General features: G+C 36.7%; 1 protein-coding gene across 5 annotated transcripts in view; it reads left to right on the plus strand.

The window, feature by feature from the left end:
- ETV1 (ETS variant transcription factor 1) overlaps nt 1–19,632 on the plus strand; it is an 89,848-nt gene extending 70,216 nt beyond the window's left edge. For all 5 annotated transcript variants that reach the window (XM_014563384.2, XM_014563381.2, XM_032483928.1 and 2 more), the window contains 5 exons: nt 1,592–1,660; nt 3,262–3,330; nt 6,548–6,717; nt 11,828–11,929; nt 16,861–19,632. In XM_014563384.2, coding sequence (XP_014418870.1) covers nt 1,592–1,660; nt 3,262–3,330; nt 6,548–6,717; nt 11,828–11,929; nt 16,861–17,082 — 632 coding nt within the window. In that variant the 3' untranslated portion in view covers nt 17,083–19,632. The remainder of the gene's footprint in view (nt 1–1,591; nt 1,661–3,261; nt 3,331–6,547; nt 6,718–11,827; nt 11,930–16,860) is intronic.
- Nucleotides 19,633–20,031: the final 399 nt, after the last annotated feature.

Here is a 20,031-nt window from a genome sequence, read left to right on the forward strand (position 1 = left end):
TGTTATTGCTATTAGGGATGGCCACTAAGATATTTCTGACTAAAACTACATGACATAAACTCTTTTTCTGTGAAATCATATCTCATATTTAGGTTTAAATTCATCACCAGGCACATTTTTGGAAAGTCAGATGGATTTAAAAAATGGAACATGCCAGACAAGGAAAGGATACTCTCTGGGCCAAATAAATAGTGCTGATTTGTCTATTACAGCATGAACGTCTACAGATAAAAACGTCTACAGATATAAAGAGTTAAAGGTCTTTAGATTCCAATTTACTTAAATGTTATTACTTGTTCAGAAGTCATGTACCTACTACAAGTGGTGGAAAGGAGGACATATTCTTATATTAAATAGCACACTTATCGTATATATTTTACACATTTATTTTTGTTTATGTTGTTTTAAAAACTTTAGTAACCCATACAGAAGCTAGGATCAGCTTCATCACATTTGCACATTCCTTTGGAACCTACGTTACATGCAGGGTTGGGCCCAGGTTTGTGGTCCCTCAAGCTCGTAAAACTTGGGGAACCTTCTGAAAGAAAAAGAAAATGAAATGACACGAACAAAATTAGGTATAGGGTCTCAGGAGGACTCTTGCAAGTGGAGGGGCTTGAGGTTGAAACTTCATTGTCTTCACCGTGACTCAACCTCTGGTTATGTGAGTGAACTTTTATATTCAGAATCAAAGACCCTCGGGCTGTAATACAGTTTAGATGGCATCTGACTCAGCCCTTTATTTTATATAAGCTTAGACGCGAAATGGCTTATCTCAAGTCATGTAGTTTTATTAGTAGTAAATAAAGAACTTGAATTTTAATCTTTTGTCTCCTAATGTCTATTTCTTCTCTCCTGTATCTAAGCTACTAAACACATTAGATACATAGCCATCACTATGACTCAAGTTTAACCATTAACCAAGTTTATTTTCTCAGGGATAAGTTAACTTGGTCACATAGGCAAGGCTTCACTCTTAGGGTAATAAAAGCATTTGCTGTAAAATTGTTGGATTTCTCTTTTATAGCCTCACTGGTTTTGTATATGACCGGTGTGCTTAACAGCATGAAAAGCCAGTCATGTTTTTATCTGAGGGAAAAAATAGCAATCACCTTAATAGTTTTAAGAGTTGTAACAATTTTGTCTTTTCATAATTATTTCTATCCAGTGTTCATGAAAAAAAAAAAACTATGAATAAGTCTTTTATTGATCTTTGCTTTGAATGCCATGGGTTATACACATTTATTCCACAGATGTCCTGAAATGTCTTTTAACTCATGACACTGTTTATTTTGAGGACACTGTCACATTTGCGTGGGGTTACTGCTCCAGCCAACTTTAGTAAGGTTGATGTGGGTAAAACCCTGAATTCACACGCCTGTTCACGATAATTAGTGTTCACCGTGATTGATTTCTCTTCCTTACGTTTCTTGTGTGGTTCCTGCCTGAAACGTTAACTATGTGTTGACAGCTTCCCCTCCTGGAGACTCGTGTCAGTTTCTGTTACTTTCCTGTCTGCGCTGCGTCCACTGATAACAGCATTCTCTTCAGCTCCAGAATTCTCTTTGACTAATGTTGTTTCTTCTTTCAGAAGTGCCTAGCTGCCACTCCATTTATATGAGGCAAGAAGGCTTCCTGGCTCATCCCAGCAGAACAGAAGTTAAGTTTTCCATTATTGACACTCTCGTAAATACCTGTCCACACAATCAGAAATCCTAAGGGTGCTGTCACATAATCATGATATTCTATGGGAAAAATCACTATGTCCACTAAACCGTTATTTTAAAATTTGTCTTCGTAAAGTTAAAGGAAGATTTTTCAGGTCTTGATATCTTGTATTTGGTTGTTAACATGAGTCATATGCATATAAACAACTGAAAAGTGGATTTCTCTGTTCTTTCTTGCCAACAACCACATCCTTTTCAAGTGGAACATGTGCTTTATAGATCACCCACCTTACTGCTCTCTGCTGAAATGTATCTTCGAGGAATTTTCAGTTTTGCTTCAGAGACCTAAGTCATTGTTTTGAAATAAAACACAGTAGATTTAAATACACTCACCTTTAAACATCCTGGATTTTACATTTAGGACAAGTAATTGTTAAGAGTGGACTTTCACAGAAGAGTCCTACAGAAAGTTTTTGTTGTGGGTGTGTTTTGGTAACCATGGTGGGAAAGTTTTGTTCTAATGGACATGATACCTGCAAAGTAATGGATAAAAATGATGTTATCTGGATAGAATCCCCATTAAAGTATTTCTGGGATTATGGTCATGGTCCTTGATGTAAACACTGTGTATCTTCAGTGAAATGACTTAGATCCATCCTTTTAGGTTGAGTCTAGCATTGGTTGATTTCTGTGAAGGACATTAATAGAAGTAACTCCCTGTGTTTAAAGGATAGTAAAATAAGATAGTACGTCCAGAATATCTGAGATCAAAATTTCTGCACACATGCAATGTAATTCTCGTTGCTGTTGTTAATATTATGTACCTATCGCAGAGACCAATACATTTGAGAAATAAAACTGTGACTAATCCACATGAAATTTCTGCCTGGTGATTAAAGATAACAATAATTAAACAAAGGTCTCCCACTCAAGGATATTTGGGGGGAAAATAAAGGCTATTTGGGGGAGAAAATGTTGTGAAAAATTGTCAGCTTATTTTGCATTTTTTCTGGGGACTTAGTTATGATATAGTGGAAAAGGAAGGTTCTTTTTTTTTTTTTTAATGCCTTGGTTATTGAAGGTGAAAACATGAGATGGTTAACCTAGCTAAATATTTCTGCAAGGAAGTGAGGAGGTAAACCTTATCTGTTTCAGTTCTTCAGGGTAGTAATGCAAAGTAAATGTCAGTAATTCAGTCTGATTTCCCTGTCATCTGACTGAATCATGAAACTTGGAAGAGAATGGAAAAGATGATACATTATAAATCCCACATTTGCCATGAGCTCTATGCTTGGGTTAATAATAAGAGAAATAGCTGACTCTCCTCCATTACTTTGCTAGGCACTCTTCTAAAGTTGCATATATTAATCCATTTAATCCTTACAACAACCCTCTAAGGTAGGTGGTTTATTAACATTCCCATTTTATAGATTAGGAAACTGAGGCACGAAGGTTAAATAATGTATCCGAGGTCATGGAGCTGAAAAGTGGAGGAGTCCTTTTCTATCTCCATTTTTGTGTTAATGGTTATATTTTGAATTGTTTGTGAGCTTTATTTCTGTCATGAATAAATGTCTCCCATTTCTCCCCACAGGCTGCATGTTTGAAAAGGGTCCCAGGCAGTTTTTTGATGACACTTGTGTTGTCCCAGAGAAATTCGATGGTAGGTTTTTCACTGTGTATCAAGTTCTGATGTTTGTCAGAGGGCGTAGAGAACTCACCCTCTCCTCTCTTGAAAACAGTCTGCATCACTACTGGAAGATTTTTATGCACATCACTTAGCATGCACTCAAGTCTTGCTGAACTTTACCTCTTATAAATTCCCTTTCCTTCGCCCATTAAGAAGCTTTTTTCTTTTGTCCTATGAGAGATCCCATTTTTAGAGATATACACAGTCTCCTTCTCGCTGAGCTTTATGTAGAGTGAGAGGGCCCTTTCCATCGCCCTGCTGAGCACATGCAGCTTGTTGTTGGAGATTTATTGAAAGCTGATCCCATAATTAACAAAGCAGAGCAGAAAGCATGCTACTGTGGATGCCCAGATGACTAATGCAGGCTCTTTTCCTTTTATTGTTCGTGAAAAGATGCATTATGGAACACGGGAACAACATAGCTGCCCATTCAGTTAGTGGTGGTTGAGTCCTCCTTTTCTGCTCTTTCCCTGGGAAGATGTTCATCACTAATGTGACATTACTTTGTAATTGCTTAAAATGGAGTTAGGAAAGCATTGCCTTTTTCATATCCATCGCTGTGGCACTGGAAATGAAAATATCCACCCCCCCCCCACCCTGTTAGAAAGGAGTGTCAAGTTGGATAGAATCTTCTTTTCTTGACAAAAGTGGCGGAGTCCGCATCTCCGAGGAGACTTGGGTAAAAAGTGAACAGCTAATTGACTTGGTGGTTCTTCGGCGTGGTCTCCAGATTTCCTGCTCTGATTGTTTCACAGGAAACGAGCAGGGGCCTTCTGATTAGCTGATTGCACGAACTTTGGGGATCATGCCTGTAATGACTCGGTAGCTCTCAGGAGTTTTTAATTGCCATTATTTAAACAGCGAAGTGCATGCGCAGATTGCTTCTCAGTCTCTAATTAGTGGCTTGAAGACTACTGTGTTCCCGAGGCTTTTGCTGCTTACACTTCTCAGAAGGGGTGGGACGTCTTGGGAAGATCTGTTTCTTTCGCCTCCCTTTAAATTGCTGAATTCTTGCTAAGTTCACGGGGTTGTTTTTGTTTGTTTTGTTTTGTTTTTTAATACCTTTATTGTGGTATGATTCCTGTAGAGTAAACTACACATATTTCAGGTGTATAATTTGATGAATTTTGATAGGTGTATACACCAGTGAAACCACCACCACAGTCAAGGTACGGATCACTTCCTCAGCCTTATTCTCTAATAGACGTTAGTTTAAACCTTTGAGATTCAAAGGTGTGACCTGCGTTTACTTTACTTAGTACCCTCAGCAGAGCATCAGAGTTCTTAAAATCCAGCTTTTTTCTCTTGAGATAAAGCATAAAGTCTACTTTTGGGAATGACCTTAATCACTTTCTTTCATTCTTAGTGAGTTTAACATTTTAAGAAATGTAATAATCGGTATGGGCATATAAGGAAGAAAAATAGCTCAAAACTGTAGACAGGATTATGATTTAATCTAATAGGGTGAAGTCAAAGTTACACTAATGTTTGGGGAAACTGTCTTAATTGTTTTTTTCCCTTTGACTTTTAAATACTCCTCAATTTTATACTAAGAAAATATTTTTGGAAGATAATATTGGGCTTATATTTTATAAGGACTAGAGAATAAGAAGAAAGAAAAACAAAAGGTTATTGTTTCATTGCACACGGCCAGTAGGATCAATCACATTTACAGGCAGAAGCAATCCAGAGATTAGAAAATGTGACAGTGTTTCACTCGTTCTGAAAAATTGCTCAGTTACCCCCATGAAAATTTGTAAATCTCAGAAGGAAATACTGAGATAAATAAAACTGTCATTGAAATCAATATGAAGAGACATTTCTATATTATATAACTTAGACCAGAACAACATAATGATTTTTTAGCAGCTATTTAGTGAATAATTTCATTTTGGTTTAGGGTTTTAAAGTGCTGTTCTTTCTGCAAGTATTTTGAGAGGTGAATTTCTGTTTCCTGACCAGAGGAAAGTTTTAAAAAGCTTGAGATTTTCTTCTGTTTTATAATTTATACTTAGTGTGACTAGATCAGCTTAAATATATTGTCTGAATCGTTTCTTTAGTGGAGGAGAGAAATTCATGCATTAACAATGATATGCTTGTCGGGCCCTAGACATTCAATCCCCAATGTGACCAGTTCCACATATTTTTGAGATAGATTGCTGGAGATAGAAGTAAATAATCAGTAGTTATGAAACTGAGTTGTGTTTTTGTGTGTGTGTTTTCTTTTAATTTGTTTGTTTGTGAAATCAAGATTTCTGGCCAAATTTATACCAAACAATTGGAGATGAATACCTTTACTGCTGTAATCTATTTAACAGATTTTTACACTTCATATGACTAGCAAGCAAATGTAACACAAACAAACCTTTCTTGTTTAAAAATATAGATATACTGAAGGCTCTGGTGTATACATGTTTGTTTGTGTGCATACATTTTTACTGGACTTTTAGAAGAAGAATAACAAGCTAAATTCAAGTGAGTGAAATACAAACAGGAGATAAAAATGATAAAAATTTTCATTTGCTGCCAATTGAGAAAGAGATAGTGCCCGTGTAAAGGTGTGGAAGAAAGATGGTATGTTGGTGATCCAGTATGCCCTGAATTGCCATTGACATTTTCCTAATTTGTATAACGTGCAGATTACTTAACTGAGAGTTTAAGATGCTATTAAATTTGCTTTGAAATATTTGCATTACAATTTTCAATAGTTTGTCATGTGTAGGTCAGTGAGGTATTTACAAATTATAATTTGCAGAATTTAATTTGTGCAAATAAAATGCCCAGAGCTTAAACCTGATTACTCCCTCTGCAATGTTGCTTAGAGCAGTGAGTAATGGCATTAACAATGAAGCAGAAAAGTATGATTAGATACTGTAGTTTTTAAGAGTGTCTAATGATAAAGAATTTATACAAAGGTTTTGTAAGTCAGTGACATCTATGGATTTATTCCGCACTTGTGTGTATTTATATTGACCATTATATGTTGTATATAGTTGTCCATAAGTTTGTAGATTCCTGACTTGTATTTAACTTTTTAACTATTTTCAATTCCTATTTAATGGTAACATTGTATTTCATAGAAACCCTTAAAGTGGTGTGGTTTAACTATTTTAGTGATTGGTTTCATGTAAATTTTATGTGAGTGTCATAACATGGCTAATAATAGAAAATTAAAAAATTTTTAATTTAGGAGACATCAAACAAGAGCCAGGAATGTATCGGGAAGGACCCACATACCAGCGGCGGGGATCACTTCAGCTCTGGCAGTTTTTGGTGGCTCTTCTGGATGACCCTTCAAATTCCCATTTCATTGCCTGGACTGGGAGAGGCATGGAGTTTAAACTGATTGAGCCTGAAGAGGTAGGTTTAGTAGATTTTCGGTAGGAAAATCAGATATGTTATAATAGAAACATATATTTGATCCATATGACCAAAATATAGTTTTTAATTTTAAAACTTTCAGGAGACCTTTTGAATTAAAAAGTAAGCCCCCCCCCCCCCCAAAAAAATAGCATGCATACATTTCAAATAAGAAATGAACATGTTGCAGGCTTATTCCAGTTGAATACCATCCTATAGAATTTATTGAAGAAAATCAACCAGAACATCATTAGCATAATCCTTTATTTGAGAATGCAGGGCTTGGGAAGTCTCTTGAGATGCTGTTAGGTTGGGGGTGTTTGATGGTCTTTGAGGAAGAGAGGGTGGTCTGTCACAGTTCAAGTTTTGGTTAGCAGTTATTATTTGGATAATCTTGATTTTTGTGGAGGGGACTAGAGAGGATCATTTAGAGACCAAAGTCACGTGTAAGAGGGTGAGGACTACTTAGAGACCAAAGTCATGTGTAAGAGACACAGCTGTGGGGGATAAATGCACACAAGGGTCACAGTGGACAATCCTCACTCAAGTATTTTTTAGGAGACTCAGACCTGTAGGAACATTGCTTCCCTTTGATTATTGGTGCCGTCTGTTTCAGTGTCACCAGGATACCTATGCACGCTGCACTGGAGGGTAGGAGTAAAGTTTAAAATGTCACCATAATACCTAAGAAATTACCAAAATGAGAGGACTCTAGATAGAGATAATATGGGTAAATGGAACAAACACCTTTCAACTAAACGTTCAGCTGCCTTACCTGCTCCAACCCGTCCCCATGGCGCCTACCAATGGAGTACTTTCCTTAAGAACTTCTCAGTTCAAGTTTTATTCTTTCCAGGACTAGTTTCGGCTTAAGCCTACTATTATTATTACAGCATAACCTACCAAATAGCTTTTTGGACCTCCAGAGAAAGGTGTCTTTCATATGAAATGTTTGTGTCTTATTAAAGATGCTTTCTCTGCTACTATTAAAACTGACTGATCCTCTTGGCTATAGGATCTAAACATCTCAGAAAAGTTGAACGATTCAGCCAGATATCCACCTATTTTTTAACCCAAAGTGATGAGTTTCATATAGACCAGACATCGGCATCCTAGGCTAATGGGCCTATGCGTCCTAAATTTTCTGTTATATGAAACTACGTAGTCAATCATAATCGGGTAACAAGCCCTAATTTGATATCCAGAAGATAAGGTGATATTACTCATTAAGATTTAAGAGATTATGTGACTCAAATATGTATTAAATAAAGTATGAAATACGAGGAGCTAGTTAACACAGTTAAGTCTACTCCGGGTTATGTCAATAACCTGGTAGCACGAGAGGGTATTTTTGCATCTCCCTTACGCCGCACCAAGCACGCATGCGCAGAGAGCTCACTATCAGAATTGGAAAGTATCCATTCTCAAGTATGCGTCTAAAACTTAATTTGGCTGTCAAAGGAAATTCATTTTTATGTAGACATACTTAACTAATGTAAGTGAAAGAGCCGCGAAAAAGTGAAGTACCAAAAATCGAGACTAGAAACACTTGACGTGACGTAATTTGAAAGCCCTTTAACGGATGCGGATGTAAGCTCTTCAGCTCATGAAAGATGTTAATCGCTGCAAGAGTTGGTTCATGCTGGAACTGAGTACATTCAACAGGAGTTTGTATCAGACAGTTACTGCCCTCCATCTGTGATTAAAATAAGGTAAGCAGAAGGAGAATTTTAAAATTTCTGCCATATATTAAGATGGGGGAAATTTCTGAATAATGTGATTATGCATCTACTCAGAAGTGTAAATCTTCTTATGCAAGTGATTAAGTTTGTTATATAGCAGTGGTTGATTTTTAAGATGGTCAAGTTTGAACAAATAGAATAGAAGACTTGACCAGAGGACCATTAAGTTGCATCAAATTGTGAATTTCTGTGATTTCTTTTTTTAATGCCGGGAAGGAATACAGTTACATCTGTTCCATACAACAAACCAAGACTTACACACCTTTTCTGTAGTCAACTCATAAAGGAAAGAAGGGCTGGGTAATTCAGAGTCAGTAGACCATTTCCAAATAGTAACCAAGTCCCTGGAGATTGTGCAATAAGCACTAAATGTCTCCTAAGGCCCTTTGTTCAAAATGAAACATTCCATTTCTGATTGTTATGTCGCTCACTGTTACAGTCGCTTCCATCAGGCAGTGACTGTGCTGTTTATGTTTAAATTTCTTCTTTGGGAAGTGTTTGTGAAATTTCTTTAGCCTGTGGCCCATGGTCACCCATTTCTTTCGACTCCCCAGCAGTTCTTTGGGAATCTGTGACAGCACAGCTCATGAAAGGTGGCTCTGAAGCCATCCTTGTTGGAATTACTCATTGGTTCAACTTCTTTATATATCATCTTGCAGCTTAAAACGGTATTGAGTGAGACTGCAGTCTTACGCTGATGATCTGCTCAGTGTGTTTAGCTAACTTTAGCAAGCTTATAATCTCTAATATCTCTCTTTTTGGAGATATTTGAGATAATAAGATGTTATTTATTTATTTATTTTTACATTTTTTTAATTGAGTTTTAGTCATTTTACAATGTTGTGTCAAATTCCAGTGTAGAGCACAGTTTTTCAGTTATATATGAACATACAGAGATGTTATTTTTGAATTAATCATAGAGCCTAGGGAATTATTTCAAGGAACAGCTATTAACATAACAAAGTATCCATAGGACCTAGGGCAGAAGTCTTTGGATAATGTTCAAGCTTGCGCTAGAAGAGTTATCAAGATGTCTGGTAGCCAGGCCCCGAATGTGGTTTCCAGGTTTGCTCTTGCATCTTCAAGCATGATTTTAAAAAACAAATTGAATACTTGAACTATTACATTTTCCTATGTAATTTATTTGACAATAACAGTAAATGCTATACAACCTTGATCTTTTCACTCTCCTTACTAACAGTGAAGTTTTCATTTGAAAGAGTGTTATATGAAGTCACTGAAAGTTATGCCACCATTGTACCTGCTCCGTGTTGAGCATGGTACCTTGGCTTATAGTGGTGATTGGTGGGTGTTCATATGTGAGGGCTGAATGGACTTTCTTAGTTTGTCGGTAGGTAGCCTGGAAATTATTTACGTTGTCTGTTAATTTTAATTTTCAGTCTTCTTAAAAAAATTTATTGTGGTAGGAACACAACATGGGATCTATCTTCTTACCAAATTTTTAGTGTACATCCAGTATTGTTAACCGTAGGCCTGGTGTCATACTGCAGTTTTCTAGATCGTATTCACTCATCTTGCATAACTTGTCTGCATCTCCTAGGCTTATTGGTATGTCCCATTTCCCTCAACTTTATGATGAATGTGACATTTAAACAGCTCTTAAGAATAAATTTGATTGCTCTAAAATGTTTACTAATACCCACACTGCTGAGAATTAACTGGCATCGTAAAAGTCAAATTCTGCTTATGGTGTTAAAAAAAAAACCATCTTCCTCTCCCCAGAGACTTCCACTGTGTTGTCTTAAAGTTTGTTAAAGTATTTTACTTTCTAGGTGCCTCCTGGTGAATTTCTAGAAAAGAATCATTTATAAATGAATAAGTGTTCAGAAATTGTTGTTCAATTTCAGGAGCTATTGATCATCCATTCCCATGTCCCTCTGGGTTTGCATGCTGTTCAGTTGTCATGTCTCTCAAAGATTTACTGATGTCCATTGTTAGCTTTGTAAAAGACATTTATGTAGAAAGGATTGTTTTCACTTCTGATTGCCACCCTCCCATTTCACTGTTGCTCAGAACATTTACATTAAAATGAAGTTTATTTTTGGAACATTAAGATGTACCTGCCACTGTGACTGTCTGCTTGGGTACACAGTTAGATCCCTGTGACATCACATCTTCCTGCTCTTAAAAAAGTGCACTGATGATGCCTGTGACTGAATTACACTGTATCTTCACTCAGCAAATACAAATCAGTGAGAGAGAATAGCAAGGATCACTGTTTTTTAAAGTAAAAAAAACAAACTCTGGAGAAAGATAATTGCTAATAGAGACAGAGTGATCTCTCTGCAAAGCAGTCTATTTTAGTATGTGAGACACAGAGACAACTTGGAATTCCGTGGGCATAAAGGGAAACACTGACCCTATTAGAAAATGCTCTCTCGAGGTTGCCTAGGTATGCATGGCAGCTGCAGTTTCTGCTCTGATTAAGCAAAAGTGGAAATTAATGAGGATGTGGCATTAACAGAGGGTTGCAGAAGCAGGCCACCCTGCTCTGGATACTGCTGCAGCTAGCCAAGGGTGGCGGTGAGGTGGGGGATGCCTAAAGCTCTGTTGAAGAATTCTGTTTGCCAGAGAACTTGCTCCTCCAGAGCCACATCATAAAAAGCCCTGAGATTGTTCTCCAAACAACAAAGTAGACATTCTGCTTTAGAGATTTCTGTTTGTGCACTCACATACACGGTGACCTTTTTCACTTCCTTCTTATTTTTAGCATCCAATTACTATTCTCTAAATGAATGCGTAATTCCCAGTTTAGTATTGGCTACAATTTTATTCTGATGCTGCTGCAGGCAATAAAAATTATTTGCAGTTCAGCTTACTAATTTGTCTACTCTTTCCTCTGCTGCACACACTAGGGCACTTGTTCACTCTCATTTTGTCTCCAGCAGGATATCTTTATTCCTTTGGTTTATTAAAACCTCAGAAACACCTTTACAAAGAGATCACTAAATTGCTCTTGATCTGTAGTTTTTATCTGGGGGAAAAGAAAAGGGAATAGGGAAAAACAGCCAGGGTACCTCAGAATGGGAAATTTGCCTCATTTTGGTGAATTGCAGCCTGTTCATTCCCGTTGTAAACACATTCCCTTATTTCCATTTAATTTTGTATCCAAAACAATAGTGACAAAGAATTCTACTGTGATGTTTCAGACTGATCTCTAAACGCCTGGTTTAAAAAGCAAATCAGGACACAGGAAATACACATCAGGATGGCTTTTGCCTCTTTACTTCTGTCTTTGGTTTGGATGTGTTTTGGAGGGGTTGGAAATGATTAATTAACTAATTTTTTATGAAATCTGATGAGAAGTTGATACTTAACACTACGGTGTAATTCTGTTTTGGTGGCAGGTGGCCCGGCGTTGGGGCATTCAGAAAAACAGGCCAGCTATGAACTATGATAAACTTAGCCGTTCACTCCGCTATTATTATGAGAAAGGAATCATGCAAAAGGTGAGCAGCTAATACAGCATTAAAATTCATTGAAATGTTGCACATTCATCTGCATGTCATCTTTTAAAACCCACACATCATTGCATTGCTGAAGCAAGGATTTTGCTCACTTTAACATATGCTTAGCTCTTGGTTTTGTGATTGTAAGCCTTTCTATTTATAAATTCATGGGCATTATAGACAAATGTGTAATAATATCATATACAAAGTAGTAGACGTTCTTGAAGTCCCTACTTTGCTGTATTTGGTTAAAAAAAAATGTTGTTTCAGTACTAGTATTGCAAGTATGTATCCTCAGAAGTTCTTGCTATTTTGCTCCATGCTCCACAGTTGTATAATTTTGAAAATTAAGTGAATTCTTCCCTTCTTTTCCCTTGTTCTGATTCTTAAAACATTCAGAACATTTCTGGTTCTCATTCTGAAAAACATTTTCTTGGCCGATTTCATTACTTGATGGCTTAACACCTTTAAACAATTGATTAAAAACAACATTTGATTTTATTTTGTTGGTAGAATGGAGTTAAATTTATTTTATTTAAAATGAGTGTTTCTTAATATCTCAAAGGAGCTTTTTAAAAAAAGAATGAGATAAAATGATTTGCACATAAAGTAAAATGTACAATTTTTGAAGAAGGTAATGAATAAATGAATAAAAATAAAACATTTGGATATTTGTTACTGCTACATCCTTCAGCCTTGCGTGTGTATTCAGCCTAATTATCTGTGAACTAAGTTTAGGATTTATTCACTGTGAACATTATTACAGTTGTATCATGCGTCCTTTGCTTATTTGGAGGGACATGGACATAGTTATATATTATGACATATTTTTATGTCACCATAGTTATGCCAAGAAAAGCTAGACTAGTTGGGCCATGAAACTTAATAGAACGGAGGGAAACGGCATCATAGAGTTTCCTAGACCGAAAGGAATCAGTGCTCTGGAACTGGCCAGCCCGGAAGTTAGAACTTCCAAGATCCTTAAAAGATACGGCTGAACTGGATTCTTAATTGCTTCCTGTTTCCCTGACTCTCACCTTCAAAATGGATAGCCAGTTACTACTTGCTTGTCTTGTCTCCTCCATCTCAATCCTGGAGTCATCTTTAATTCGTCTCTTTCTCTCATCTGCCACTCCCATTTGCAGCCAAACCCTTTCAGATACACCCCATTCCTTTCCTTGTTGTCAGCATCTTCCTAATTTGGCACATTAAATGGGCTGGCACAGGAGGTGCTCAATAGTTCCCCTGGGCGGTTTTACCCAGTGGTGAAAAATGCAATAGTGGCTTAGGTTTGCATGCTAGCTTCTCACTAGATCACCTTTTTCAACAGATTTTTCTACTACCAAGTAGTGGTATTCTTACACATCACGTTGCTGTGATTATAAATGAGATAATGTACTAGAGACACTTGCATTGTACCTGGTGCAGTAAAAATCTTCAACGAATGATAGCTGTGAATGCATCTCACACCCTGAAGCCAAGGCATATTTATTTAGCTTCTGTGCCTTGACCATTAGTCCCTTACTAAAGGGAGCCATCACTGAGAGCTAAAAAGTATCGCAAAATATCTAATCATACTCCAGCTTTTAGACAGTGTTTGATGGGGTATCTCCAGGATGGCACATCTCGTCTTAAATAGTCTCAGAAGTGTTCAAACTTATGATTCTTATTATGAGTATAACCACTTCCATGTTCCCATTTATTTATCCAGTTATCACATATCCCACTTGTTTACCTCTTATTTTAATAAATTAATAAGTCAGATGCTATCAAATCATTAAATAATGGCATAGATGGCGAAATACACATAAAACTGCTGTGGCTTCTCACATTTTCCCTTATTAGGCTGTCACTGCCAGAAGAAATTATTAGCAACTATTTATTTATCAGCTAATAAAGGATAGCAAAATGTTGCCCAGCACAGCCTTTTTGGTGTGTTTCATAGAAGAAAGAATAAGTCATTTAATGGTGAAAAGTGCAGAAGTTGAAGTCTGCTTATAACTAGCACAAATACGAAGGCTTTTACAATTTTTGTAGATGTACATGTTTACTCATCCTTATAGGAGTTGAACTGGTCAACTTGCTACTCTTTGATACACCTGTGACTCTCATTGCTTCACTCATATTATTTCTGGTTTTAGAATATCTTGCCTTCTTGGCTTTTCTTGATAACATATGTATGGTTGTAATGGTTTAAGTAAGTTCTAGTATAGCCATTCATAGGAAAATTATGCAGTCCTTAAAAAAATGATGTAGAGTTTTATGTTTTAATGTGTAGGGGAAAATGTTTATCTGACCACACTTGTTTATAAACTTAAAATTGTGTGTATGTAAAAGAAAATTAAATGGAAACATTAGAAAGTAAAATAAAACCAAGTGGATCAAACTTGAAAAAAACCTGATTATTTCAGTAGTTGTGAAAGAAATAAGAAACAGGGTTGTAATGTTTATTATACCTTATACACAGTCTATGTACATGCTTCTATTCGAAATTTAGAAATGCCTAGAAAAGTATATACAAACATTTCAACATTTTATTTATGGATAATATAATCATTGATCATTGTTTCTTTCGGCCTAATCCGTAATTTTTAATTTTCTTCCAATATCCCTGTATTACTTCTGAAATTTTAAAAGTTAACACATAATTTAAATCTCTTTCACAGCACAGTTTCAAAAGATATCTCCTTGTTTAATTCTGATTCATCTGTCCTGTGAAATCCATGTTTTACCGATCTCAACATTGCATTTGTGTATACTCCGTGTGCAGCATTTTCCAGATGTTATTGTATTACTAATAGAAGACATTATGTCCCTTGGTTGCTTATCAGCCCTTGTTCTAAACTCTGTGGCATTTAATGTAGTCCAGTAAATGTAGTACTAGCCCTAAATATGTTTACTGAAAGGAAAAATAAAAGGGTGAGTCAAGGCAGAGTCCTTAAGAGATTTTATAACCTTGACTGTATATTATTCACCTTAATTCCTCACACTCATTTATCAAGTTATTTCCAATTATAACCAGTAGCCACAGGTTGGACCAAACAGCCCAAACAGCTTAAAGCAAAGGCCTCCTCCTCAGAAGCCCCTCAACAAAGCAAAGCAGGTTATTAAATGATCTGCATTACGCAGGCCATTTAGTTGTTTCTCAGAATGCTTTGAACAAAGGGAAAAATGGAACGTAGGATTTAGTCTCTTTGGCTTTGTTTCTGCTATTACCCATTTTTATTTTTACGGCGATGTCACCATTTCACCTTTAGAGACTTAATTTCCTATTCATAGAGGGCTCACGTGAATAAATGTAGGGCAGACTCCGCTGGTTGCCCTGCTCTGTGCTGGAAACCCATGTCCACCCTCCAGCAGGCTCTCCAAGCAGCCATTCCTGCCCCCATTTCACAAAAAAAGGGGACCTGAGGGCAGTTTATGAAACATTCCCAAATTCATGGAAACCAAGTACTGGCTGTTTTCAAGCCTAAGGGTCTTCGTATGACTTGGATTCTCTAAATCGGTTCCTTGTCCTAGGCAGTAAATATCCGGGGACAGAAAATCTTCTCCCTCTGAGTCCAGGCCAGCGGGGCTCTTTGGTAGTTTCCTCTTTTCCTCCCAAACGTGCACAGAGGGCGTGTAAGCCGTGGCCTCACCATCCCCCATGTCACGTAGCAACTAGCCGGGGTGCCGAGTAATTTCCACCTTCCTAAAATCACCGAACTCTACATACCCACAAAAAGTTACTCTCAAAGTTAATACAAAGACCTGTATTCTACCACCCCCAACCCTCTCCAGGATTTTCAGAAGCTCAACATTGTCTGCTAGTGGCAGAAGGTGCGGGAGACAGATTTGTTTAGTTTTACTCAATTTTTTATAATTTCCTGGAGAAGCATTACTCTTTAAAAGTTAAGCTTGGGACATGTCATTTCCTACCAGTTCTGCTACTTCTTTATTTCAGGTAGCTGTCAAGTTTCTGTTTCTCGTTTCCTCTCTTTGCATTGTGTATTTTAAATGCCTTTCAATTTTTCACACCTCTTACTTCAATTTGACACTTTATGCTCATCCTTAACTTCTGTCTAGTGCACCTAGCTTTCATTTTTAAAAGTGATGTACCCAGGATAATGCTGCCCTCTTGATCCATATTTCATTTAAATAAGGCTATGTATCTTTTTCTTATTTTCAGATGAGACTATACAGTGCAAAATAAAAAAAATAGAGAGAGAGAGAGAGAGAAAGAACATTTCACCCTGTGAATCAGTGAATCACTAGTCTAGTCTTATTAGGAACACAATACATTTTTCTTTTCAGGTTTGGAAGTTCAGTTTTTCTCCAGTTTCAGAAATGTAATTTTGAGAAGAAGATGCTACACTTTAGAGGTCTGGTTATTTTATAAGCACCATAGATATTACCTTTTAAAACAGAGGGAAAGAAATTTCAATGTGAGATGTCTGCATGAAATCATTGATTTTTTTCCCCTCAAATTACAATGTAAGTTTACATTTATATTAAAACAAGCAAACTGCTAAGCTTTCTAGTATGTGTGGAATGAATGAAATTATCACACAAACTCAACATATTGCATTTCCCTCCATTGAACTGTAGTTTAGTCCACAAAGTCCACAAAAAGAGGATTTTTTTTCCTATGTATATCTCTTAATGCCTGGTTGCTTTTTCTTGTTATCCACCCTTTCCTGGTGTATTAAGCCATGTGTTTGTTCATTTCTTTCCCTGTCCTTCCACAGCCAAGGATGGTGAAGATGAGGTTTTTTGTTTGTTTGTTTTTGTGTTTTCCTTTTAATTGAGGTATAATTGACATGTAACATGATACTAGTTTCAGGTATACCACACAGTGATTGGGTCTTTGTATCTATTGCAAAATGCTTGCCACCCTGGCTGCCATCCAGCACCCCACGTAAGGACGGGTTTTCTCTTCCATGTGTTCCCAGGTGGCTGGAGAGAGATACGTCTACAAATTTGTGTGTGACCCCGAAGCCCTCTTCTCCATGGCCTTTCCAGATAATCAGCGCCCGCTGCTCAAGACCGACATGGAGCGCCACGTCAACGAAGAGGACACGGTGCCACTGTCTCACTTCGACGAGAGCATGACCTACATGCCCGACGGGGGCTGCTGCAACCCTCACCCCTACAACGAAGGTTACGTGTATTAACACGGGGGACAGTCGGGGGCCTCCTCGCGCTTCTCCTCCTCTTCTGCGAGATGCAGAGAATCTCTGAATTCTCTTCGATTTTTGTTTGATTTTCGTTGTTTGTATTTTATTTTTAAATAAGGATACACAAAAAGGGGCTTCTCCTGTTGCATCCTTCTATGGTCTGCCATGGACTGCGCACTTTATTTGAGGGAGGGTGGGAGTAATCGAAACATTTATTCTGTGTAACAGGAAGATAATGGGTGAATGGGCGGGGGGGTTGGGGGTTACTTTTTACTTAGGCTTGGGTGGGGGTCCTACAGGTTTTAAGTATGATGAAGCTACATCACGTTTATTTGATTTCATAACAGCATAGAAAATGTTCCTTTCCTCTGGGTATCTATGGTACAGTTAATTCACATTGTGTAAATATCCATTTGGAGACTCTTTGCCTTGGGCATTTTCCCCTTTCATTACTGAGTCTCCGCAAGGTGTACAAAAAAAAATCTACTGTAAAAGGCAGTTTAATTGTTAGAAATGACTGTTTTTGCACCTCTTGTAAAAAGGTATTTAGAGATTGCATTTGCTGTTTTTTGTTTTGTTTTGCTTTCTATATGACTCACAGAGGATAACCATAAAATGGGTAATTCTCTCTGAAGCTGAGTAATCATCATGACTGTAAATGAGGGGCACAATTTTGGACTCTGGCTCCAAACTGAGTCACAGGCCAGTAGCAGTAGACATATCTGGTGCCACCTTGCTGTTTAGATACAAATCATAGTGTCATTTAAATATTTTGAAGCGCATTTCAGTTAAATAATGGTATTTTTCATGGTCCTTTAAGACCTTCATTTAAATGTTAAATCTGGGATCACAATGAAGCAAAAAAAAAAAAAAAAATCTGTCTCCTTTCACTTCCTTCAGTACATAAAAACATTTAATCAATAAGAATTAACTGTACTAAATCACATATTATGCTGTTCTAGATACAGCAAGCACTCCTTAAGAAAAATATCCAGTACACTAAATAGGTACTATAGTAATTTTTAGACATGGTACCCATTGATATGCATTTAAACCTTTTACTGCTGTGTTATGTTGATAACATATATAAATATTAGATAATGCTAATGCTTCTGCTGCTGTCTTTTCTGTAATAGTCTCTTTCATGCTGAATTTACTATGACCATTTATAAGCAATGCAGTTAACTACAGATAGCATTTCAGGACAAAATAGATGACTCGAACCATTTATCGCTTACAAAATAGCTTATGCCATGCTATGCTCGAAGCAGCTTTTATGCACATTGACAAAATGAAGAGTAAGCTTCAGCTTGCTAAGGGAAACTGTGGAAACTTTTGTAACTTTTGGTGAAATGGAAAATTATTTACAAACTGTCGAAGAGGATGAGGAAGTTGCTGTGTGACATAGTGCTGGCACTGATACTACCCGTCTTGTTTTGGACACTCGTGTATATGTGATTGGATTGTTTGAAAGAAGATTTAAAGATCGAAAGTTTCAAAAGTTTTTGTTTCGGTTTTGTTTTGTATTTGGAGAAAATACGGAAAGCAGGATATATCATTCCATTCACCTTGAAAAAAACCATACGTAGATGGGGTTCCAATAGCTTGCTTAACAATTCAAGCGAAAAACATGAATTTTGTTCAGTCCATCAATATCCCAGAGGACGAAAAATGTTTAGAGAGTCATTTGCAAAATGTTTAAGAAAAGTTCTAAACACAAAGCCAATATCAACCTATGAAAGCATTTCATGATGAGACAGGAAAAATTGCTCAAAGATGGTCTCCCAGCTACCCATTTTCCAGCAAGACATGGATCACAACTCATGTCTCTAAATTGAACAGTTATTGGGAAACTGACCTACCAGAATCGATACTACTCACATTTAATCCTGTGAAAAAACATATTCTAATTTCAACACATGTATGTAACCGGTGATTTCAATGATTGTCCTACATAGACATCATATGTCCTTAGGCCCATGATGGGCTAGTAAGTATGCCTTAAAAATCAGAACTCCTCCCCACCCCCCCACTATGCTCGTGTGACCATTTACAGCACTTAGAGTAAAAACAAATTTTAAAATATTCACCTAAAGTTTTATTGGAAAGAGGATTGACATATTTGGAGAAATTGAAGGAGAAATTGAAAGTGGGTCTTTAAATATGATCTAAATGAGAATTCCATTGAGGATTCTTTCTTTTTCATTCTCTTTTTTTCTTCTAAGAATTCTAGTTCTAGTTTGGCATCGGGAAAGAATTGAGCTGTGTGTTATTTTAAGGGATCAAGGAAGAATCGGTATTAATTATATAGTATTTAAGGACAAACCATATATTTTTCTGTTTACAGTAGTGACTCACTGAATAAAATAAGTAATTGGCCGACATTAAGGGTATTTCCAATACAGAAGTGTTCAAAACATTGCATTATAAACTCTTTTGGGAAATGTATCTAAACTTTTTTTTTAAGTTCTGTTCTTATTCTACGTTTTGTTTAGTTGTGTTTTCATTTTCAGATAGATTAATAAATCTGGCAGCTGATTTCTGCAAGATTCTTGTGTTTTGAATTTCTAATTGAATTGGCTCTTCAATCATAGAGGTCAATGATACAACATTTCCTTTATCTTGGTAAAAGAAACTAAAGGAAGTATCTCCCTTCGTGTTTGCTGCCTCTTGATGCTAATACCCAACAGACTAATTACAACAAAGAATGTTACATCCCAAATAACTAATGAAAACTGTTTTTTTAAGTTATGCCTATAATATGCTGAAAAATAAAAATTCACACAGCTGACAGTGCAGAGCAGTTTGCTCAAATCATGGAAGGATCTTGGAGGTCATTTAATTGAAACTTCTTTTTATAGATTTTTATCAATTTCCTATAGATGCTGTACCGGATTGCCACAAACTTAATAGCTTAAAGCAACACAAATGTATCCTGTTATAGTT

This window comes from Camelus ferus, chromosome 7 (assembly GCF_009834535.1).
Source record: "Camelus ferus isolate YT-003-E chromosome 7, BCGSAC_Cfer_1.0, whole genome shotgun sequence".
In the NCBI taxonomy this organism is placed as follows: domain Eukaryota; kingdom Metazoa; phylum Chordata; class Mammalia; order Artiodactyla; family Camelidae; genus Camelus; species Camelus ferus.